This window comes from Aspergillus glaucus, assembly GCF_001890805.1.
Source record: "Aspergillus glaucus CBS 516.65 unplaced genomic scaffold ASPGLscaffold_11, whole genome shotgun sequence".
NCBI lineage: Eukaryota > Fungi > Ascomycota > Eurotiomycetes > Eurotiales > Aspergillaceae > Aspergillus > Aspergillus glaucus.
The window spans coordinates 880,343-903,482 of NW_019170463.1; the positions used below are offsets into that span (position 1 = coordinate 880,343).

The 23,140-nt window shown below is 49.4% G+C and overlaps 7 protein-coding genes across 7 annotated transcripts; 6 read left to right on the forward strand and 1 right to left on the reverse strand.

Moving 5' to 3' along the window:
• Positions 1 to 39: 39 nt before the first annotated feature.
• Positions 40 to 5,729, forward strand: swr1 (putative SNF2 family helicase/ATPase (Swr1)). The gene has a single exon (XM_022546754.1). The coding sequence runs from the start codon at positions 230 to 232 to the stop codon at positions 5,291 to 5,293; it is 5,064 nt and encodes a 1,687-aa protein (XP_022400752.1). The 5' UTR covers positions 40 to 229; the 3' UTR covers positions 5,294 to 5,729.
• Positions 5,730 to 10,688: 4,959 nt separating this feature from the next.
• ASPGLDRAFT_127047 (uncharacterized protein) lies at positions 10,689 to 11,842 on the forward strand (the record flags this gene model as incomplete). The annotated part of the gene is made up of 2 exons (XM_022540698.1): positions 10,689 to 10,816; positions 10,870 to 11,842. The coding sequence occupies 2 exons, from the start codon at positions 10,689 to 10,691 to the stop codon at positions 11,840 to 11,842; spliced, it is 1,101 nt and encodes a 366-aa protein (XP_022400753.1).
• Positions 11,843 to 12,858: 1,016 nt separating this feature from the next.
• ASPGLDRAFT_127096 (NADPH:quinone oxidoreductase family protein) lies at positions 12,859 to 14,000 on the forward strand (the record flags this gene model as incomplete). Its single annotated transcript, XM_022540701.1, has 2 exons — positions 12,859 to 12,891; positions 12,999 to 14,000. The coding sequence occupies 2 exons, from the start codon at positions 12,859 to 12,861 to the stop codon at positions 13,998 to 14,000; spliced, it is 1,035 nt and encodes a 344-aa protein (XP_022400754.1).
• A 1,197-nt stretch (positions 14,001 to 15,197) lies between these two features.
• ASPGLDRAFT_36050 (NAD-dependent malic enzyme) lies at positions 15,198 to 17,255 on the forward strand (the record flags this gene model as incomplete). Its single annotated transcript, XM_022544640.1, has 7 exons — positions 15,198 to 15,275; positions 15,325 to 15,546; positions 15,610 to 15,813; positions 15,865 to 15,993; positions 16,045 to 16,178; positions 16,231 to 16,865; positions 16,927 to 17,255. The coding sequence occupies 7 exons, from the start codon at positions 15,198 to 15,200 to the stop codon at positions 17,253 to 17,255; spliced, it is 1,731 nt and encodes a 576-aa protein (XP_022400755.1).
• A 695-nt stretch (positions 17,256 to 17,950) lies between these two features.
• On the forward strand, positions 17,951 to 18,850 carry ASPGLDRAFT_36051 (uncharacterized protein; the record flags this gene model as incomplete). The annotated part of the gene is made up of 2 exons (XM_022544641.1): positions 17,951 to 18,255; positions 18,313 to 18,850. The coding sequence occupies 2 exons, from the start codon at positions 17,951 to 17,953 to the stop codon at positions 18,848 to 18,850; spliced, it is 843 nt and encodes a 280-aa protein (XP_022400756.1).
• A 1,448-nt stretch (positions 18,851 to 20,298) lies between these two features.
• ASPGLDRAFT_36052 (putative extracellular serine-rich protein) lies at positions 20,299 to 20,838 on the forward strand (the record flags this gene model as incomplete). The annotated part of the gene is made up of 2 exons (XM_022544642.1): positions 20,299 to 20,679; positions 20,761 to 20,838. The coding sequence occupies 2 exons, from the start codon at positions 20,299 to 20,301 to the stop codon at positions 20,836 to 20,838; spliced, it is 459 nt and encodes a 152-aa protein (XP_022400757.1).
• A 647-nt stretch (positions 20,839 to 21,485) lies between these two features.
• On the reverse strand, positions 21,486 to 23,113 carry ASPGLDRAFT_127417 (putative mRNA processing protein (Mss51); the record flags this gene model as incomplete). The annotated part of the gene is made up of 2 exons (XM_022540720.1): positions 21,486 to 22,171; positions 22,228 to 23,113. The coding sequence occupies 2 exons, from the start codon at positions 23,111 to 23,113 to the stop codon at positions 21,486 to 21,488; spliced, it is 1,572 nt and encodes a 523-aa protein (XP_022400758.1).
• Positions 23,114 to 23,140: the final 27 nt, after the last annotated feature.

Here is a 23,140-nt window from a genome sequence, read left to right on the forward strand (position 1 = left end):
TGAAAAAAAAAAGACCACTTTTCACGCCCATCTCTCTATTGCTGCATGACTGTGTTTATTTACTCGCCAGCCACGCCATCGAGCCGATAACTATGCCAAACTTTGTATGGCATATCTACCCACTCACCGCTATCCGTTGATGTCAAAATTTTCCAATCCGTCTGCGTCCTCATTCGGAAAACTGGGGTCAGCTGTTAAGAGGGCCCCTTTCGTTTGTGGTTAACGAGACATGCAAAACGGCACCGCGAATGGCACCTCCCACCAAGATGATCGTGTGACTTCCCAACCGGACCCCGACACCCACGAACAACCTCCGCCCGCCAATTCTACCGATCCTGTGACCCGCGATTCGATCCCTTCCGAGCTTAAAAATGATCCAGTCCCAACAACCGAGCCCGAGGGGCCTCCATCGAAGAAGCGGAAACTTGGCGGGTCCCGAAGCTCCCTTTCCCGAGCACCGTCGCCTCCCTGGAAGAAAGCTGGTGTCGATGGACCGACAACGTTCATTGAAAATGGAAGGCGCAAATCTTCCCGAGTCAATTTGAGCATGCAACCCCCGTCCGATAAGAAACCAACGCAGGAGGTGCCAAAACACTTTACGGGTAAGAACGGTGTTGGGGGAGCAAGGACGGCCACGTCCTCGCCGTTGCAGCTGGAGAGGTTTGGGAAATCTCGTGGGAGCAAGGCTTCAGCAAACGGATCGCCATTGACTTCGGGTATAACAAGGGGAACAAATGGTCGGAGTAAACGCGTCTCACAGTCTCCATTGCCGAAGCAAGTGCATTCACGGACAAGGTCACGGAGTTCTGGAGTTCACGGGCCTCTCAGCGAGAGCGTCAACGGCTCCAGCCCGAATGCAGGTCGGTCCCGCCAGTCTCCGTCGACGCCTAGTAGGCTGGATGACATAGAAAAGGGTCTTTACGGCGATCAGGACCAAGATGATGAAACTGGACAGCGAGTTCCGAGATTACGGATCAAGGTTAAGAAGCCTTCCCTTAGTGCGCAGCATCCGTCTCATGTTTTACTACCGCGAAAATACGGATCGTTTCGGGAATGGCTCGAGAGCGAAGATGCGAAATTCAAGGACGATGGAATTCTTACATCTGCAGAAGCTGCAGGGGAGGCTGAGAAGCGGCGTCGGATACAGGAGGCCGCGGAACCTGGTGGTCTTCTAAGTGAAGAGGTTTGCTCCGCATACCTTCCGGAAGCGCAAGAGGAGCCTCCACCGCAGTATTCCCATCAAGATCACCTCGCCGCGCATGCCTTGTATTTCAAAAAACTTCTCGACCAGGAACATCGACGGCATCGGCACACGGCCAAACTTTTCGCGCAATGGTGTGCGGATGCATGGAGGAAGCGAAACAAGGACCCGGAAGATATACTGCGAGAGCAGCAGGAGGAGATGCGCGGCAAACGCAAGCAACTGGCTAAGGATCTTCAGAAAATGTTCGACCTTGCCCGAGCAGAAGTGGATCGGATGCGTTTGGCGCATTGGGAGGAAGAGCGGAAGGTTGAAGACCAGCAGGCCCTAGATCGTGCCATCAAACAATCCACGATGCTTTTCGAAAAGAGGCGACAAGAGATCCTCGGTGAAACAGGAAGCGACATGCCCGGTTCAAGTGAAGGCGAAGAAGCCGAAACAGATGATTCATCCGATGACAATGCGGATGATGAAAGCAATATGTCCGATTCTGATTCCGAAGAGAGCGCTGCTGGGGTCGACGATGATGAGGGCTTGACAGCAGAAGAACTTCGGCGGAAATACGCTAATATCCCAGAAAACCGGGCATCCGTGGAATCTGCAGAGATCACTTTGCCAGATGATGATGGTACTCCCGTTGACCTTGAGTCATCAGCGGAGCAGATGGAATTGGATGAAGTTGATCCCATGCTCATGGATGATAGCGACGCGTCAACCGATATGGATGACGACATGGGGGATAGTGAAGAATCTGAGGATACCGGTTCTGAAGAGGAGGAAGACAATGACGGTCCAGGGTTACTGGGCTTTTTCTCTTCGAAAGACATAGAAGTGGATAATAATGGCGGTGATGATGATAACGTTGATGTTCATGGTGATGACAGCGCAGTAGTTCCTAATTATGAGGAAGATGAGGATGAGGACGAGGAGGATGAAGAAGAGCCCGAAGATGCTGATGAAGTCTTTCTCGTTCCCAACAACGCCCCTGCAGAACCAGAAGCTATTTTCCAAGATATCATCCCACATGATTCTCCTGACGACACACCACTACCTCCCCCGTCTGCTACCCCCGAACCAGCCAAAGAACCTAAACCTGAATCCGATCCTGTACCAGTACCAGAATCCGAACAAGAGCAAGAACTCCCGGAGACTGAAATGGTCGATGCGGCTGTGCCCGCTGAGCATGAGACACCTCTTCTTGAACCCAATTCACATCTTCCTACAGACATGGAGGTGGACCATGATAACGAACACCCTAAACCTCGACAACCAAGCGGAGAAGAGGCTTCTAGTCAAGCATCTCCAGGTACACTGGCGACGAAGCCATCTGATCCCGAGTCCGTCTCGTCTTACGAGGCTCCTCCAGAGCAAAAAGAGGAGATAGAGGAAGTCGAGAAGTCTGTGCAAGTGACGGGCGGCGATGGCACAATACCGCCTGGGATGAAAACACCCATCCCGCAGTTGATCCGGGGAAATCTACGTGAATATCAACACTTCGGCCTGGACTGGCTGACAGGACTATACTCGAATCACATCAACGGCATTCTGGCGGACGAGATGGGTCTGGGCAAGACCATCCAGACAATCGCGCTGCTAGCGCACCTCGCAGTGGAAAACGAGGTCTGGGGCCCGCACTTGGTCGTTGTCCCGACCAGTGTCATCCTGAACTGGGAGATGGAGTTCAAAAAGTGGTGTCCCGGTTTCAAGATCATGACCTACTACGGCAACCAAGATGAGCGGCGGCAGAAGCGGAGAGGCTGGATGGATGATACGAGCTGGAACGTCCTGATCACCTCCTACCAGCTGGTCTTGCAAGACCAGCAGGTGCTCAAGCGGCGGAATTGGCACTACATGATCCTCGACGAAGCGCATAACATTAAGAACTTCCGCTCCCAGCGGTGGCAAGCGTTGCTTACGTTCCGGACGCGTGCGCGTCTTCTCCTGACGGGTACGCCGTTGCAAAACAACCTGACTGAGTTGTGGTCTCTGTTGTTCTTTCTGATGCCGAATGACAGCGGCGATGACATGGGTATCGAAGGTTTCGCGGACCTGAGGAACTTTTCTGAATGGTTCAGGCGGCCTGTCGAGCAGATCCTTGAGCACGGCCGGGAGACGATGGACGACGAAGCCAAACGCGTCGTCACTAAGCTCCACACCGTGCTGCGACCATACATTTTGCGACGGCTCAAGGCCGACGTAGAGAAGCAAATGCCAGGCAAGTATGAGCATGTCGTCTACTGTCGACTATCGAAGCGGCAACGCTTTCTCTACGATGGGTTCATGTCGCGCGCGCAGACCAAGGAGACGCTGGCATCGGGGAATTACCTGTCCATCATCAACTGTCTGATGCAGCTGCGCAAGGTCTGCAACCACCCGGATCTGTTCGAGACGAGACAGATTTCAACTTCCTTTGCCATGCGCAGATCGATCGCCACGGAGTACCGGATCAAGGAGTCACTCGTACGACGCCGATTGCTCTACGAGCATCCCCTTGACAAGCTCGATCTTGACTTTCTAAATTTAGTCCCCATCTCGCGGGAGAATATTTCCCGCCGACTGGCGGATGATAGCACCAGGTTGATGGCCTACGCTCCGTTCAGCACGCTACGGGAACGACAATACAATCGGACTAATTGGGAAATGGAGTTCAACGGTTCCACCGCACTGTCTACGCTGGAGTCGTTGGAGAACGACTGCCGAAAGGCGCGGATGGCCGAGCTAGAACGGTGTCTGTACTTCGAGTCGAACCGTCACGGCCGCCGTCCAGTGTACGGAAACAGTCTTATCGAGTTCCTCACAGCAGACAGCAAAGACCGACCGACCTCGAACGGTCCGCTGTGGAAGCAGTCCCTGGCGGATTGGCTATCGAATCGATCCTCTGTGCTCGCCTCGATGATTCTGTCTATTGAGGAACGGTCGCAGATGATGGAGGGCTACGTGCAACGCTTTGCCTGCGTCACTCCCGCTGCCATAGCGGCTGGCGTCACCGATGCTGCTCTTACACCCATTGAAAGCCGGTCCCTGACCAAAGCTGAGAGGCTCCCTCCGTACGACCCCTTCCACGAGGCACAGATGCGCCTGTCTATTGCTTTCCCCGACAAGCGTCTGTTGCAGTACGACTGCGGAAAACTGCAGCGACTCGACAAGCTGCTTCGCGACCTGAAGGCGGGTGGCCATCGGGCGTTGATCTTCACCCAGATGACCAAGATGCTGGATATTCTGGAGCAATTCCTCAATATCCACGGGCACCGATATCTCCGTCTGGATGGCACAACCAAGGTTGAGCAGCGCCAGATTCTAACCGATCGATTCAATAACGATAATCGTATTCTGGCGTTCATCCTGTCCAGTCGGTCTGGTGGATTGGGTATCAACCTGACGGGCGCGGATACAGTCATCTTCTACGATTTGGACTGGAACCCGGCAATGGACAAGCAGTGTCAGGACCGATGCCATCGTATCGGACAGACGCGCGATGTGCACATCTACCGGTTTGTGTCTGAATACACGATCGAATCGAACATCCTCCGCAAAGCGAACCAGAAGCGGATGCTGGACGACGTCGTGATCCAAGAGGGAGAGTTCAACACGGATTATATGACCAAACTGGACCCGCGCGAGATGTTCGGCCAGGATGACACACTTGACGGCCATCAGGACGAAGCGACAGCAGCCATGGACCGGGTGTTAGAGACTCGAGTAAGTGGCGGGCCGTCACGGGGATTCGAGCATGTCGAGGACAAGGAGGACATCGACGCAGCCAAAAACGCACAGAAGGAACTGGAGCACGCGGACGAGGGCGATTTCGATGAGCACAACGTGCCTGGACGACGCCCAGGGCAAACATCGCCACCGGGCACGGCGGGTCCGGAACAGGACGGAACAACGCCTGGGGCCCAGCTTCTGACTACACCGCAAGTGCATGGACCGGACGATGAGGCCGCCGTGGAGTTCCAACCGGGTGACATTGACGAGTACCTGATCCGATTCATGGAGTGGCTCATGAAGGATGAGCCACTTGTTTTGCCTGCAGACAAAAGTAAGAAAAAGTCCAAAAAGGGCAAGGAGCACCGTCTCAAACGACGCCGTTGAACACCGTGCAGACCGGAGACGACTCGGGCAACGGCCGTCCTTCGCTCAGGCATGAGTTTGTTTCTGTCCTGGTGGATAAACATGTAAGATACACTGGCTTGATTGGTTCTGAGTCTGTCGGATGGATCCCGGGTGCTTATTCTTGTTTGGAAAGAGGAGGGATCTTATGTACTCTGTATGTGATTGTGATTGTGATTGTGTACTGGAGTCTTGCGTGTGTTTGTTTTGTATGGGCTGAGCAAGCATATTGGTGTTTTTCTATTTGTATTTTTTGTGATATCCAAGCCGAATCTGGCATGAATGAATGGCATGATGGACAGACGGCCTCACGGCACGTCTAAGTGTTGACTTCTCTCTTCTCACTTCACTTCCTCGTATGTGTTTAGCCAAACCTACCACACTCTGGCTATACCTGTTTGATCAATCCCACACCACTTGAAACAACAACCAAAACCTAATCTTATGCATCTCTCTTCTGGGTGATAGGTACTTTTATGTACTCGTCTAGAATGACAAGAATAGCACTCCGGAGTAGAAAGTCAGATCCTGCGCGAACAAAGTACATTGTTGCGCCCCGGTGGACCGTCGTAACCATAACCATAACCATATTGACAGGGTTAGCCAGCCATCGTTGTGCGGTGGGGGTCTCAGCAAGGGTAAATAAGTTTGTTGAAGCCCTCCCCTAGCTGACCTGAAACGATGGCACGGAAACGACGAGAAGATTTCTGACCCATCATCCGCGTGCTGAATGACGGCCGTTAGCGGGGTCATGGTGTGTCTAGCGTCTTACAAGTCAATTAATATACGCTTGAGTGTAGATAGATCGAACGTAGATAGAGCAAAGTGTTGTTTGTATTGCATAGAGTACAGAGTACGGACGAGGATCAATTCATGCAGTTAGTCATCGTGCATAATGCAGACATAAATTCCGTACAAATACTTCTGCATCTGCCCAGCCAGCCCAGCCCAGCACTCCACAAGCACAATGACATAACCAATGTAGGATTACAAAAACAAATGGAGCGGAGGCAATGATGGTGCAATCAAGCAAAGTTAAATCTCCAACAGCTGTACTACTGTACTCCATACCCGAGCAAAGGGCAGAAAAAAAAGCAAAAAATACCAAAGATCACCGCGGATCAATGATTCTCTAGTCACGGGGCATTCGACCGATTCGGTAACCAGTGCGGAATCTTAGTCAGGACTACACGTGCAGCACTAGTGTTGCATAGAACGAACGGAGTATGTACGGAGTACTCTGTACAGATTTCGGTGACAACCGTTGAAGGATCCGGAAACTGTAAAATTTATTTAGCTTTTTGTGCTCTACCACCTGATTTGATTTGCATCACTGCTGTTGTTGACTACTGCTTCAGGAACGCAGGAAGAAGGAGTTTGCCCTATCCGGGGTCTTGAAACAGACTGTTTCTGTCTCAGTATGGGTTTCGTTTCATGTTCTACCGAATCCTACAGGAGTAGTCCGCAGTGCTTGTCATAGTACCCTGTACAGGAAATGTTAGAGATGAAAATTCTATCTGAATTACAAATGTGTGTGGATGTACTATGTATGTATGTCTGTCTATACTCCGGCTCTATGGTCCGGAATCAACCCATAACTAGTCATGTCGACAAATGTCTAGACTTATGTCAAAGGCCCGATCGTCTAGAATGACATGAACAGACCAGCCATCCTCGATCAGCTCAGAATTTGTTTCTGCCAAAAAGGGGAGAGGGGGGCAAGGACATGACTCGTACGGAGACAGGGACGGAGAGACATGGTGGGCTCTATTCTGGGCACAGACCGAGTCCGTTCATTTCCCGTGGAGAAGTGACAGTCGAGCGACAGGCAGCAGACAGGAAAGAGTGAGGCTCTTTTTGCAAATAGAAGTTAAGCTCTCATGATTTGAGATACTGGTTGCCACCGTCATAGAGCGTACAGATAAGAGGGGGGATTAACTGGGGCATTATGACAATCTTCATTCACCGATGCGCAGGAACAACTGCATGTAGTTATGCTACACTGCACTACTCCCCATTCAGACCCTCCTCCGGAAGAAGCAACATCATTAGACAGACGTTGCCATCGTCCGTCCCCAAACTCAGCTGGGAGGAGTTGCAAAAAGGAGGACACATGGTGGACAGAGGCCTGGTAGGGCGTCGGACTCTTCGCCATATCTGGTATAGCAACCGAAAAACGAACTATGGTTCGTTTTGGTCTGGGTCCAGTCCCAGTATGGAATTTACAGATTACCGAATAGTCACCCATGTGCTGGATTAAGTATAACCGTTGATGATCCCGGTTATACAGGATAACAAACGTGATTCCTTCGAAAAGGCTTTCCATTCCTTCTGCCTGTTCCAGTTTCAGTAGATGAACAAATGCCTCATGTTTATAGAGAGCCTCGGCACCGAATACAAAGGAACGTAACTGCCGATGGACTACAACTACCGACATGTATCTGATTGATTAATCACTGACGCACATTGTGTCACTCACACTGAGATCCCTGTATATAATACAAATTGATATCAATCCCATGATGAATCCTGACTGGTGCCAGAAGAACTGTCATCACTGACTCGACTGACTCAGTTCGCCAGCGGGCGAATCAGGAAGGGATCTCAGCGTGGCCCTTGCGGATGTTAGGACGTACTTTTCCTCATTTTCTTTTTGCACTATGGATTGCAAGTGTAGCTGATCACCCGAGGACTATTGTACGGAGAAAACGGAGATATGTATGTATTTAGTTAATACGGGGATAACAGGGGCTAGCAATGCTAGCAAGTAACATTGTTGTTATTATTATCTTGCTTTAGTTCTGACTTTTATCTTTTCAAATCTTGCATATCAAATTTACCCTGTAATTTCCTCTCAATATGTTATCAGACATTTGGTGAAGAACGTGCTCAACCTCCGTGAGGACCCGGGGAGATCCCTTAGGTTTGGCCCACGTGTTGCCGGATCTGGCTAGCTCCCCCGGTTAATCTGGTTCCCTTGGTAGCCCTAAGTGGAGATTAAAAGAATGAACAGGTCCGTATTGATTACATACAAAAATACAACAGCGTCACTATTTTCGTCCAATAATGAGAGTGAAAGGGGCAAATTGTGGCCCACTCTTGAAAGAAGGTTTATCTACGGGGTTATCACTAGTATAGCATTTCCTCATCACGGACCAATTACACCTGGTCTTGATCAGCCCGACCTCCACATTTTCCTTTCTAGGACCAGTTCTTGCTTAGTGAGTATTCTTCAGGTGCTCCGAATCTTTCGGCCGGACCAATCCTGAACAGGTTACTGTGGAGGTGGTATCACCGCATGGTCAGGCTTGCATTTTGCAGTTGTTGAAGAATAACCTCTTGAATTGTTACTGTATTGTCGATTATTGCCAGGCAAATTAATTAATGATCGATCGATATCCATGCTTAAATTAATACCTCATAAAAAAAGAAAACAATGTCCATCTCGCAGCTCTCCCGTAATTAATGCCCCATGCTGAAATGCTATGACCGGAGAACCTGATCTTCCACTACGGGTGACTAGCAGTGGCTAATTCCGAGCCCTTACCCAATTAAGTCACGCTAAAATGACCTCCCCTCCCAAAACGGTATTAGTCAACTCAAACGGCCGCAAGTTGGAGTGTGGTTGCATTTACCCTGCTGAGTTCGGATCATCGTCTGGCAATCTGGAGTTGGAGAAAGGGCCTTGTTTTTGGCAGCAAATCTGGAAGCCGTCAACTAAATAGATTAATTTGATCGTTTGATTAAGTAGTGCACTAGGATCTCTCTCATCGTCATTTCAGCTTCTTGCCTCCTCCCGGATCGTGTGCAGTGATGAGCGAGTCAGGTCAATCAACCTGATTCAGTATTTACAGAGGATTACGATGCTGTCCAGGATTGTTGATAATAGGTACTTTATGATAAGAGGTACGGAGTAGATGCTATAGATAGAGTACTTGTAGTAACCAAGAATCATGCAATGACACAGGACCGGCAGTTACATACCCCATGTTGAACCGGGCTTAATCCTCTCAGGTGACATTTAGAGTCAGTCCTCCGTACATGACCACATTGCACCCTGTACGGAGGTGGATTCCGGTGGACCATGACAAAAGGTCGGTGCCATGTGCTGTCAGAAAAGACAGGTGACTGGTCGAAATGATAGATAGAGATTAATAAGAAAAGCGTATTAACAATAAAAAAAAGAGAATTTGTGTAGAATTCTCTATGGAAGCATGGGTTACATGGATGAGGAAACAATAGAAACATGGTTCGAGGTCGAAGAGGAGAGGAGGAGAATTTCCCCTCAACTATTAACAAAATAGATAAATAACGGCAGTCAACTCTATATATTACCACTTATCTATAGAATCCTACCTATATCCGTGAAATGATACGTCGATCATGATGCTCTCTACAATGTTATAGATAGATAATTACAATACTCGAGATAAATGATAGAAATCATGTCAATCTCCCATTATCACATGATGATAGTCCAATTCTGAATATTCATACAGACATAGTCCTCTTTCATTTCCGAGGATCTGCCTGCCAGTGGTATAGAGGCCTTCTACTACTATACTAAGTACTACTCCGTACATAGACGGAGACAGACTTTCCTCTCCGAGGGCATGGATAAGCGGCTTGACAGGACCCGAGACAATGGACTGTGCCAGAACTGAACACCTCCACCGCCTGCCGTTTTGTGGTTGGCTCCGGGATTCCAGATGCCTGCTTTTCCCCTCTTAGACGGACCAATTAAGCATACTCTCTCGGAGCCTTACCGTAGGCGGTAATGGTCTCCGTGGTACGTTACCGTATCAGACTATCCCTATTGTGGACAATCTCCATCCCAAGGCAAATCTTCCTCTCCATACTACTATAGAGTACGGAGTACATACTAGGTAACTATGTAACGGAGGGCAGTTAGTCTAGGAGCAATTTAGTCTACCCAGTGTCAATCTTTCTTTCTTTTTTTAATTTAACGGGGGGAGGCAAAGTGGATAACCAAGCACTTTCTGGTTCAGCCAGCGCCAGGACCAGGACCACCGAGAGTTAATATCATATTCCCTGGGCACGTCTACGGTTGATCGACCTCTTGTTTTCCCTCCCCCGACTTGCCCCATCCATCATCACGCACGAGGCTCTCTAGTGTGGTCCGTCTGTTCTGGGTCCGGTCGTTATCTCCATCTAATTAGTGCATTGGTACATATAGATCTGTCTTCGCTCTTTCTGACTCTTCCCATCTTCATCGGTCTTTCTCTTTGACTTCCTTTTTTCTCTCTCTCACGGACCAGGTCTTTCTGACTTGTATTTATCTTTTCTTAAACCCCTCAAGGGAACTTTCTTGATTTGTTTTCCTTTCCCAATACCGACCTGTCCGCCATCGTGAGAAATGAAAAATTCAATCCCTTCAGATGTCTGGGAGAAGAAGAGGGCATTGATTGCCAAACTCTACAAGGATGAGGAATGGCCGCTCAAGCAGGTCATCAAGCAGATTCGTTCGGAGGACTTCAATCCTAGGTACGATTTGTTTGCATACACACAACAACTGCTTCCGTGCTAACCCGCGTCAGTGAAACCCAGTTGCGAAGCAGGTTGAAGAAATGGCGGGTTACCAAGCCTTCTCGTCAGACTCGCAAAAAGTCGCACGACGGTCAGCAGGAAGCTACGGGGGATGACAGTGACCCAGACGATGCTTCGACCAAGGACCGCACCTCGACCGCCTCCCCCACCACGCAAAAGTCTTCGCAGCCGGCTGCGAAGAACCCTTCGATGTCAAAGGTAGACTGGCACCCGGTGTCTCTCGAGGAGCAGGATTTCTCCAGCGCTTGGATTCAAGGTCACCCTCGCCACCGGGACCTCTCCAACAGTCCGTCCGTGATGAACCAATTTCCCAGTGTGGTTCCTAGCACCAGCTCCTACGATCCATCGCAACCTTCTACTCCCGTTGACGGTGTTTTGCTCAATCCGTCTGTCACTATGGCTCCGCCTTACTCCAGCCCGTCCTACACAATGGCACCCGATGTGTGCTTGCCAGAATCCTCTGCGCCAACAACCTCTCCCGCATCAGTGCCATGGTCTGTTCCTCCGTGGTTCTCGATTTCTCTCGATCCCATGTCTTCCCAGCATCACTCAGTTCCTTTCTACACTGCTGCACCACCCATCGGCTCCCCGGTAGCTGGCTCTCCGGACCCGTCTGGTCGCATTTACTCGCCTCAGCCCATGCAATATCATGGAATGTTGCCGCACGGTGGCATGTCGGAATTCATGGGAGATTCGAAGCAATGGCAGCGTGTCATGTCCCTCCAATGCAATAGCCCAGAGGCTATGGCCGGCGGTATCAACACCGGTGCACGAGGTGATGCACGAAAATACATGGAGAGAAAGGCTTCTATGCCGGCAAAGACATCTTCGCATGCCTACGACATGGGCAATCCGTCCTCGCAGTTCTTTCCTGGTGGGCAGCATCCAATAATGTGTGCACCTCTCTACCCATATCCAGACCAAGAGTCTTTGGTGCACAAGCCCCCAGGTATTGGTTTCTAATTTCTAATTTCTGTTTTATGTTTTTCTTTTGTCTTTCCCTTTGTTTTATGTCTGCTTTTCCTTTGTCTTTGTCTTCCAGTTATTGATACCTCAAACGGTTGGATGATCTCTTACCTTGTTTTTATTTTTATCTGCCTTGTGACTATGCATGATGGTCCTGTACTGTTTCGACTTATATCTATCTATCTATCTATCTATATCCATGTTTGGGTGGCATGTGAAGCGGTTGGTTGCATTTCATTTCCTTTGTTGTGAATATGCTCGAAAAGGGCGGATACCCAACAGGAACGGGGTCCTTGGCGTATGGGAAGAAAACCATTGATCATTTATTGAACATTGTATATATGTATCATGTCTAAACCATATCCATGGAGTAAGCAGGAGTTCGGGATGTCACTACTGCATTTAGCTACTACTATTACTACTACCGTCACTACTACGGCAAGAATAATCTCCATTGATTGACAAGAAACAATCCTCCAAAGAACCCTGTATTTTCTGTCACAGAGTCGCCGTACTTCATCATTGTCTCGCAATGCAACTCTAAATGGTGACAAGGACATCAAACCGAAAACGTCCCAGCCCCGAGATAGTTAACACATGTGTATGATCTACAGCCTCAGCCATGCGAGAAAAGCCGTTCAAACACAAAAGCAAAAAAGAAAAGTCAAAAACCAGCCATCATTTTATCAAACTAACCACAGGGACGCAGAACCCTCACGGAGCCTTATCCGAAAATAAACCTCGGCTGATTACCCCTTCGGGCGATGTAGTAACGCGGGGATGGCTCTACTGGGCAGTTCGTCCATTGCGCATCTTGATCTTCTTCTTTTTACTTAGTTCTTCCCATTCTCCATCTTCTTGTCTCCAGTCTTGACATCTTTTTGGGCTTGGTATTATCGCGAGCTTTCTTCTCGGAACTATTTCCCAAGTGAAGTTGACCGCCAACGTGGTGTCTCAATTTTGGGTGCGCCGTTATCAGTTTTAATCTGAGGATCTTAATCGGAAATCCCGAGATGCGAGCTATTCAGCTTCGGGAATATGTCAAGGTAAGGAACCCGTGTCTTTAATTTGGTCCTTTGCTTTTTTTCAATAGTTTCTATTGTGCTCCATTTGTCGTCCCCATAGCTAATCACGAAACCGGTTTAAACAATAGGGTCCTCTTGACCTCACCGTAACTGACCTTCCCACTCCCTCGCCTTCCCCCGATCAATACCTAATCGAAATCCACTCCGCGGGCACCAACTTCTTCGACCTGCTCCAGATCCAAGGCAAGTATCAACACCAGCCGCCCTTCCCATGGGTCGGAGGCGCTGAGTTTGCCGGCACCATCCTTGCCGTCCCAACTGCCTCGGATCAAAAGCGTCGCTTCAATGTCGGTGATCGCGTCTTCGGAGCTACCCAGGGCGCTTATGCCACTCACATCCTAGCGCCGGAGCAGGCTCTCCTGCCTGTGCCCGAGGGGTGGAGCTTTGAGGATGCCGCTGGGCTGTTTGTTACGGCGCCGACTTCATATGGGGGTCTAGTGCACCGGGCGAATGTCCAGGCGGGTGATTGGGTGCTTGTGCATGCGGCTGCTGGGGGTGTGGGATTGGCTGCAGTGCAGATTGCTAAGGGTAAGGGGGCGACTGTTATTGCGACGGCGGGGACGGAGCGCAAGAGGCAGATTGCGAAGGACTTTGGGGCGGACTATGTCATTGACTACCGGGAGAAGAACTGGCCTGAGGAGGTGAAGAAGTTGTGTGCGGCGAATCGGAGTGAGAATGGGAAGGCTGGTGTGGATATCGTCTATGACCCTGTGGGTATGATTGAGGCGAGTCTTAAGTGTGTGGCGTGGAATGCGCGCCTGCTGGTGATTGGTTTTGCTGCGGGCAAGATTGAGAAGGTCGCGCTGAACCGGGTGCTGCTGAAGAATGTTAGCTTGGTTGGTGTGCACTGGGGACAGTATGCCAAGCTCGAGCCGCAGACGGTTGGGCCTGTTTGGCAGGGAATCTTTGACCTGGTGGCTCGTGGTCAGTTCAAGGGTACTGCGTTCAAGGATGAGAGCTTCGTCGGCTTGGAGAGTGTTCCCAGGGCCTTGCAGGCTCTGGGTGGAAGAGGAACCTGGGGCAAGGTTGTGGTGAAAGTCATCGACGATGAAGCCAAGAGCAAGCTGTAAATGTATATATTCGAGCTATTCTGTTTGATATATAACTAATCAACTATATACGTATTCGAATCAAAGTATGTAGGTGCGCAAGGAGTCATGCTCTCGTAGAAGGTACAAAAACGCGAGCAAACGCATGAACTATGAAGGCCCTGTATTTCATTCTTGCAACTCGGTACCAAGTACCATCGAAACCACGCGATTGCTCACATGATCCCATTGCAACCCCAGCTCCAGTCAGCGACAGACACAAGACGTGACCGTTTCGACCGTCCTTCTTGCGAGAAGAGTCCGTGGCGTCCTTTCCACGGTCTATCCGGAGATAGCATGATGGAGATGGACAGGGACAGCTGGATTGCGGAATTGCTTTTTCGTATCAATTGTACTCTATATCGTGCAATATCATTGTGCACTCGTACCCCCTGGTTGAATGTTGATTCGAGTCGTAGACATCCACTACCATCGCATTGTAGATCTGACTCATTATCTGCCAAAAACATCATCTTGACAATTGAGACTTCTCAAAACAATCATAGTTCTCCTCGTTGGTCAGATATCGCCGTATGCGCGGGTGTTGAAATTGGCAGAAATCGGCAGAAATTGCGGTGGTTTTGTTTGTCTCGCTTATTGGCTTAGTCAATAGCTTTATCTTATCACCACGTGCCATTATCGAGATTCTACATAGTAGAGGTTCTGTGTTTCTGTTCTTTACTTTGAATAGTAAATGAAGGATAGATCAATTGTATAATTAGTGCTCTGTGTACTATGCAAACAGCATGTCTTGGGATGTATCCTTTACCCAGCGACCGTTCGATTTGTCCGTATGGATGTAGGTGACATCATGAAGACAACCCAAAGCATTCTCTGCATCTGTCAAATGCAAAACTGTTTAACCGATGGTTTTGAAGATATGTCAAAAGTAATATGAGCATATAGAGTCGGTTTACTGAGTAATTCAGTTGCCTGTTAACAAGCATTGAGAATTAACCTGTCTACGTCATTAGCAGTTCATATCAGCTCCACTGAAGCAACATCATATATATTGATTTCAAGATCTCATTCCTATCCTCTTTCACACTCGTCATTTTTTATTTGCCCTTAAAGCTTGGCAGAAACCCTGGGTTAAGCAGTAAGAAAATCATTCTGATGATCAACAACCATTGCTACAAGAACCTTCGAAACACCAAGACAATTCGCTCAATTCGGAATATGTCGACTTCACACGGAACATCCAAGTTCCAGAACCTCCCCAGAACAATCTCGGGGCCATTGGAATGCCCACTCGAGGTAGGATATTTCCATATTTTGGCCATATAGCAGTGATTGACTCAGTCAGGGAACAAGTCTCTTGCATTCATCTGCATTCAACAAGGGCTCTGCATTTCCTGCTGAAGAGCGCAAGACATTCAAACTGCACGGGCTGCTCCCGCCCAATATCCAGACGCTGGACGAACAAGTCCGGAGGGCATACGAGCAGTACAGCAGCCGGAAGGATGACTTGGCAAAGAACACGTTTATGGCGAGTATGAAGATGCAGAGTGAGGTGTTGTATTATAGGGTCTGTTGAGTATACTCGTTTCCCTAGATTGGTGGTAACGATGTTGACTGGGTTGATGTGCAGTTACTTCAAGACCACTTCAAAGAGATGTTCGGGGTGATTTATACGCCGACTGAAGGTGATGCTATACAGAACTACTCGCGAATATTCCGGAGACCGGAAGGCTGCTTCTTGAATATTACGGACCAGGACAGAATAGAAGAATGTCTGTCAAATTTTGGCGGTGGTGAAGACGTTGATTACATCGTGGTTAGCGACGGTGAAGAGGTATGCATTACCCATGTCCCTATAGCTCTGAAAGTGGTCTAACTTCAGTAGATCCTCGGAATTGGAGACCAGGGAGTTGGGGCTATTCTGATCTCCACGGCCAAGTTGGTGATTACCACCTTGTGTGCTGGCATTCATCCATCTCGACAACTCCCAGTGGTGCTGGACTGCGGTACAGACGTATGAATGCCTAATAAAGCAATGTTAGGAAATGCCAACTGACAGTTGCAGAATGAAACCCTTCTCAACGACGAGCTTTATCTCGGTCTCCGTCAGCCTCGGGCCCGCGGAAAGGAATACGATGAGTTCTTGGAGAAGTTCGTGACTATTGCTCGGAAGCGATTCCCCAAGGCGTATATTCACTTGTAGGCCAATCCTTGAAAAGGAGTGTGAGCACAATTTACTGACACACATCAGTGAGGACTTTGGCCTCCAAAATGCCAAAAGGGTTCTGGATAAGTACAGGTCACGCGCGCCCTGTTTCAATGATGATATTCAAGGAACCGGATGCGTCACGCTGGCCGCTATCATACCAGCCCTCCGCGTGAGCAATGTCAAGTTGGGTGATGCGCGGTTTGTCATGTTCGGCTCAGGAACTGCCGGAACAGGAATCGCGGACCAGATATGCGGAGCCATTGCGAATGAAACGGGCAAATCCAAGGAAGAATCCGCAAAGCAGATTTGGTGCTTGGACAAGCAAGGGCTTCTTCTAAAGTCCCAGGGTGATCAATTGACTACGGCTCAAGTCCCGTATGCACGAGATAATTCTGAATGGGACACGAAGGAAACACTAGACCTGCTATCTGTGGTGAAAACTGCAAAGCCTCACGTCCTGGTTGGGACATCAACGAAGCCCAAGAGTTTCACGGAGGAAGCGATCCGTGAAATGGCCAAAAACGTCGAACGCCCAATTATACTGCCATTGAGCAACCCAACCCGTCTACACGAAGCTGATCCCCACGACATTAACAAATGGACGGACGGTCGCGCCTTGATGGCCACTGGGAGCCCGTTTCCACCAGTGAACCGGGACGAGGGCAAATATGAGATCGGTGAGTGAAGTCTACCTATTTAACTGATCAGTTGTGTTCCTAACTTTCTTTCTCTTCCTAGCGGAATGCAACAACTCCACCTGCTTTCCTGGGATTGGTCTTGGTGTCGTATTGTCCCGTGCCCGGGTGCTCTCTGACCGAATGTTGGTTGCAGCTGTTAGTGCGTTGGCAGCTCGATCGCCGGCGCTAAAGGATGCTAGACGACCTTTGTTGCCCGACGTCGAGGAGGCGCGGTCAGTTAGTGTCGACATCGCCAAAGCCGTCATCCAAACCGCAGTGGAGGAAGGGCATGCAGAAGAGAAAGACATTCCGACCGATCCGAATGAGTTGGAGGAATGGATTCAGGTGCAGATGTGGGATCCCGTGTACCATCCATTGAAGAAGGTGTAACCTGTTCAGAAGCAGTGATTGAAATGTTTGCTATGTCCTGGGCATATATAAGTTGGTTATTATCACGTTTTTGTAGTACATATGGAGGCGATGCATCCCTGTCATATATATATATATACAGTAATGATAGGCGCTGGATGCATGAGAGCAAACATGAGGCTCACTTTCAAATCCCAAGTGGGCAAATGGTCTTAGAATGACAACAATCAGAGTAACAATGTTGGTGGCAGTGAGGTAATCATTATTATTGTGGCTTCACAATAATAATGATCTGCGCCATTCAGGGTCTTTTATCCGAGCAACATGCCACCAATTTGCTGCGCCTTGGAAATCTTATTTCTCCGGTAGGTATTATTTTCTTTAATCTTTTAACGCATTCAAGGAAAGAGCAAACTTTGACTGCGACCCGTGGTTTATAAGCGCTGAGTCTCCCGTCACACTAGCCTTTTTTTCGGTTCCGATGATAGCTTCCTATCGACATCATCGACAATCAGTTTCTGCTGCCTCATAGTTCCTACTATATCTTCCTTCCTTCTTCTCTTCTACCTCTTCCTCTTCTTCTTCTTCTTCTTCTTCTTCTTCTTCTCATACACTATTCCTTCACATCCCTTTTTCGCTATATGCTTCCCTCAATACTCTTACTGCTTTTCTTGGATATCTGAACAAGCACAAACACATTCCCGACAATCGGCAAAATGAAGTTCTCTGTTGGAGCTTCTACCCTGCTGCTTCTCTCCTCGGTTGCCAACTCTGCTGTCATTCCGAAATGGCACTCGACGGACCTTATCGACCCCACCACCATCACGCCTGCCCCTAAGCTCTCGGTGTGGCAGGCCCTGGAGAAGCGTCGAGGTGGAGGTGGAGGTGGTCGAGGAGGAGGTTCTAGCGGTGGCAGCGGCGGCAGTAGTGGAGGACGCAGTGGTAGCGGTGGCAGTGGCAGCCGCGGTGGCAGCAGCGGTCGTGGCGGTAGCAGTGGAGGAAGCAGTGGAGGTTCGACTAGGTGAGTTGACAGTGATCCCTCTTGGTATGGACTCTAAACTGACTATTTTCTTTTTAGCTCAAGCAGCAACCGAGGAGGTACCAGCCGCGGTGGTTCAGGACGAGCTCCCGCGTATGGCGGCGGATCGTACTACTCTGGAGGTTCCAGGACGCCCTACTCTGCGGGTTCTCGGTCCCCCGGAGGTCTGACACCGTACCTCTTGCCCGCAGCTGGTCTGGGTCTCGCGGGAGGTGCTCTGGCTTACGGAGCGTACGCTTATCCCTATGGGCACGACTACAATTACACGGACTCGCACTCGCACAAGGAAGAGTCGTTGCCTGTCATTTGTGTCTGTGAGCAGTACATGGAATGTGGCTGCGACGACAACAACAACAGCGCCTTCTATGAGAGCCTCTTCAACGGCACGGAGCCAAAGAATGGCACCAACGTTCGCGTCGTCGATGTCAACGGAACGCAGAAGATCTATGTCAATGGATCTCTGCCAAATGGAACGACCGTTGCGGAAAATGCGGCGCCAGCGACGGTCCAGATGGCGCAGACCAGCGGATACTTGGCTATGGCTGCTATCGCGTTGAGTGCCGTTTATGCTCTGTGATTCTGCCCCCTGCGAAAATATGGTTTATGTCAAAGCGCATATCTACTATAGACATATCACGGATAGATGAGGGATGGTGGTTTTTTTTTCATTGTTATTAGTGTAGTTTGACTCCTAGATACCCCTGGATGTTCGCTTGGTATGGTTCTCGCTCTTATAGATTGCTATGACAGTTTAATACGCGGTATACGTCAGTAATACGACAAAATTGGCTTTCTCGTATGCATTTTGACCTGAAAATACAAATGATTATTGCCTGCTCGCGTGGATGGCGAGGATTAACTTCAATATAGACGTCCCGGTGGTTCTGGCTCTCTCCGCCTCCACCTCCTCGGCTCCTTCTCTCCGTACGGAGAACGAGAATTTCTCCCACATTCATCTCTGCCTGTCGGAACCATGTCCGGCTAATTATGCAATAAAAGATGTTGAGTGCCTCGAACCAACATATGATTAAGTTGAAACCCCACTGAATACGATACGGAGTAGGAGTATGGGGTAGTTGGTCCTACTCCTTGCAAATACTACCACTGGACTCCGTGCTCATGCAGGTACACAATTTTGTTCTCACTATTCTCGTATACAACGCTAACAACGCTCGATAGGACTACTATAACTGGCAACAGGTCAGTGAACCGAACTCAGGGATCCTCAACGGGCTCTCCCGGGGCACCCACAGAACATGCGCTCTTAGCCAGGAACACCACCATAACAACTCTGTAATTCTGCTGGAACAGCGGTGGTCACTGCAGGATTGTGCCAAGCAAGCGGTCTTGACGCAGGCACAGCGATCGACAGGTGCAATAAAACCTTCAGAGACCCTAGACTGGGCTGTCCAGCGACCAAAAGCTCCAAAAGTCAATAGGCTCGGAGATGGATTGCTCCCTACGGAAGACGAACGACAGAGACACACGCCAGTAACCATGGCTGAAGTTATATTAATTTAATTTTAAAAATGTTACTAGCAGTCTCCGACTAACGAATAGTAGTTTGCATTTGATGTGATAAGGCTCTGCCCCTTTATTTTCTTTCTTTTTGTTTGGTTGTGCATGAAAGAAAAGTTCTTTCTAGTTTAATTACCAACTGACTCCCTCCCACGCTGTCGCTTCTTTTTCTTTCTTTCTTCTCTTTCTTTTCTTTCTTCCCCTCCTGCTAAGCAGTGTCATTCGTTTTATTCACTCTTCACAAGAGCTGTCACTCGTTTCCAGCTCCATTCGCTCGCTATATCTCAAGTCGGTTGATTGACTCGATCGCAGTAAAGAAAAACAAAAAAACAATACATACAACACTATTTCTACTTATCATACATACATACAAATCGCTGTCGCGACAATCCAAAAATCAACAATACCAAGCAAACACCGGACGCAAACCAGCCAAGATTACACATCTGATCAACCTGATCTTCAATACATATCCGATCTTATCAAAGGAAATCCCAAGAATTCAAGATGTACTTCACCAAGGCTCTTCTGGTCGCATCCGCTGCCCTCTTCGCGCCTGTCGCGCTCGCTGCTGAGCAAGCCGATGCCCCTGCGCCTACCTCCACCACCACCATCCAGGTCATCCTGGCTTCTCCCTCCACGACCGCGACACCCTCGTCGACCCCGGCGCCGTCTTCGACTCCTGCATCGAGCAGCAGCTCGTGGTTGATCTCGCACACGCCTAGCTCGTCTTCCTTCGCCAAGGCTAGCTCCACCTCGGCCTTGATCAAGGCTTCCAAGCCCACTGCCAGCGCTACGACTTCGACGCCTGCGATTGCTACAGGTGGTGCTTCCCCTGTCCAGTACTCTGGTGCTATGGCGGCCGGTGTTGTGGCTGTCGCGGGTCTGGTCATGTTCTAGTCGACAAAGTGCCTTTAAAAAGAATCCCTGGGTTTGCCCTACTATTGAATGAGATGAGTCGCGATACAGGTATCCTCGTCCATCAAAGCAAGCTCCTGCACAAAACCGGGGATTCTATATCCACTTGCTCGTCCGGCCCACATATGACTTCATTATCTTCTCGATACATAACATTGCCAACTATGAGATGGATAAAATATCCGCTTTCTCCTTTACCATGTATTAAACCATTTCTCTTCTTATACCCTGTGGAAACCCTTTTTTTGATTCACCATTTTAACAAGTTTTCTTTTTTTTTTTTTCCCCTTTTTTTCCTTCTTTACACCACTCCTTCTCACATGTCCTCCGAAGTAATGAATGGGTGTAGGGCTATTTTGAACCTTTTTTGACGAAACTGCAGCTTTCTAATTTTTTGTACCTTTTGTGTGCATTGCATGCCATGCCCCTATTATGTCTTCTACGGTTGATACCTTGCCTTTTTTGCCTTTGTTGGTAATTGATAATCTTGCACGTGCCTTTGACCTTTTGGCACTATTTTCCTATTCATAGACAAGTGTAAATACTGTAGATATGACCGGCACGCAGCTGATACTATAGTAAATATAGATAAGAGAAGATAGGTTACTCCATTCCATTGCTTTTGCCCGGTTTAACGAGTTATAGAAGTGTATATGGTACAATTTACAATAAACATAAACAATCCCATAGATGAAAGATAAATTCACACCGCCATCAATCAGTCTTTCAATGTTGCCTCGTATCTGTAGGATCGGCTGGTTAGTTCATATTCTATCTTAACAGTGGAGAGAAGACATAACGTACCTCTTTCCCCTGAAAGCCCACAATCCCCAATTTCCGCAGGAAACGTCATGAGGGTCCAGGTCGTTCAAATCCCACCGCAGACTACGGAAGATATTCTCGCCCGGTTCCAGCAGGATATCGACTTCACCCCCGCACTTCTCGCGAACCCAGTTAATGTCTCGCTCCATGTCCCACTGCGTGTATCCCGTGCTGATGATCGGGACCTTGGTCTCCAGCAACTGCGGGAGTGTCTCCTCCCATTCAAAAGAGCTGGCTGGGTGGCCCAGACCAGGGTGGAAGAGGACCACAAGGTCCAGGTAAGGGTCGAACGGCTGGAAGTAGTTGGCTTTGTACATTGTATGGAAGTAGTCAACGTAGGTGGTGATCTTCATCTGTCCACCCAGTCGGTCTTCCACGATGCCTCCGAAGGGGTTCTCAGGCGTCCGCTCCGGGAGCGGGAATTCTTCGTCCCGGTTGGCCATGCTTTCAGGTCCAATGAAGATCAAGTGGAACAGGGTACGGGGGAAGATGTAACTGAGCTGAAGCCAGACATCGCGGGGCAGGGAAGATTCCGCACGAGCTCCGAGGATGAAGATTCGGACCGGGGGCGCTTTAAGACGTAGTCCTTGAATATCGGTTCCCTCTCCGGTCTTAGGGGGGTGCAAAGTGTATCGCAGAGCTAAAGCAAGGTATTAGTCTGTTGGCTCTTTTTCAATTCAGAGAAAATGAACTCACCGCTCAAGCTCTTAAGACCCTCAACCGTAAGCCTGTCATTCTTTCGGACGCTGTAGGGACTCAATTCGTGCAGAACGCTTCCAATGGTCATCGGATATGTCAACATCCGAGAAACCTGGCGCAGGCTACGGTCATCGTTGATGGCCTCGAACTCGCGCGTATAGAGAAAGGTATCCCAATTGGTCATGTTGATGACATAGGTATCATCCTGCACACCCGGGTACGAGAATTCGGGGAAGAACCGCCCAGAGTGTAGGTCATGGTCATCCTCGTTGATCTGGCGGATGGTTTCGCAAATCTCCAGATGCGCCTCGAAGTCATCCATCCAGTGTCCCTCTGTACAGTATATCGGCACACCGCAGTCGGGGCATTCGAAATGCGAATGGGCAGGCGGGAGACTGGCGTGCTGGGTGCTCTTGCGCGATTCCGGGTCGTGCGGCGACACGGGCAGCCGGGTCTGTTGGTGGCTCGGATGAGGGCAGAAAGCATTCTGTTTGATGGATTCCGCACGCTGTCGAATGGCTCGTGATGGCGACCTGGAGAAGGGATGGAAGAGGTTATTGGGCCTCAGCAGTTCCCGGGCCCCTTTCCCTGACGCTGTAGAGGCGGCGGCTTTTTGCACGAGGGATTGGCTGGCGGGCGTAATTGGCTGCGACTGTGACGGTGCTACTCGTTTGAGCGGTTCCTGCGTGCCTGTTGGTAAACTGCGCTCATTGCCGTTGTTGCCCCGTGAGTGTGAGCTAAAGCTCCGGACAGAAAATGCGGGAGTGTTGTTGCAACCCCGCCTCGAATTAGTCCAATTCTGTGGCCGAACGACAGGGCCACGGGGTCTGACCCCTCGACGGAGTACCTGGAGACAGCGTCCACAGGTATACTCGCCAGTCATCGTGAGTTTTGTGGACGAGTGATGGAC

Excerpts from the sequence above, each read along its gene's own strand:
- swr1 (XM_022546754.1), top strand. The coding sequence starts at position 230 with ATGCAAAACGGCACCGCGAATGGCACCTCCCACCAAGATGATCGTGTG.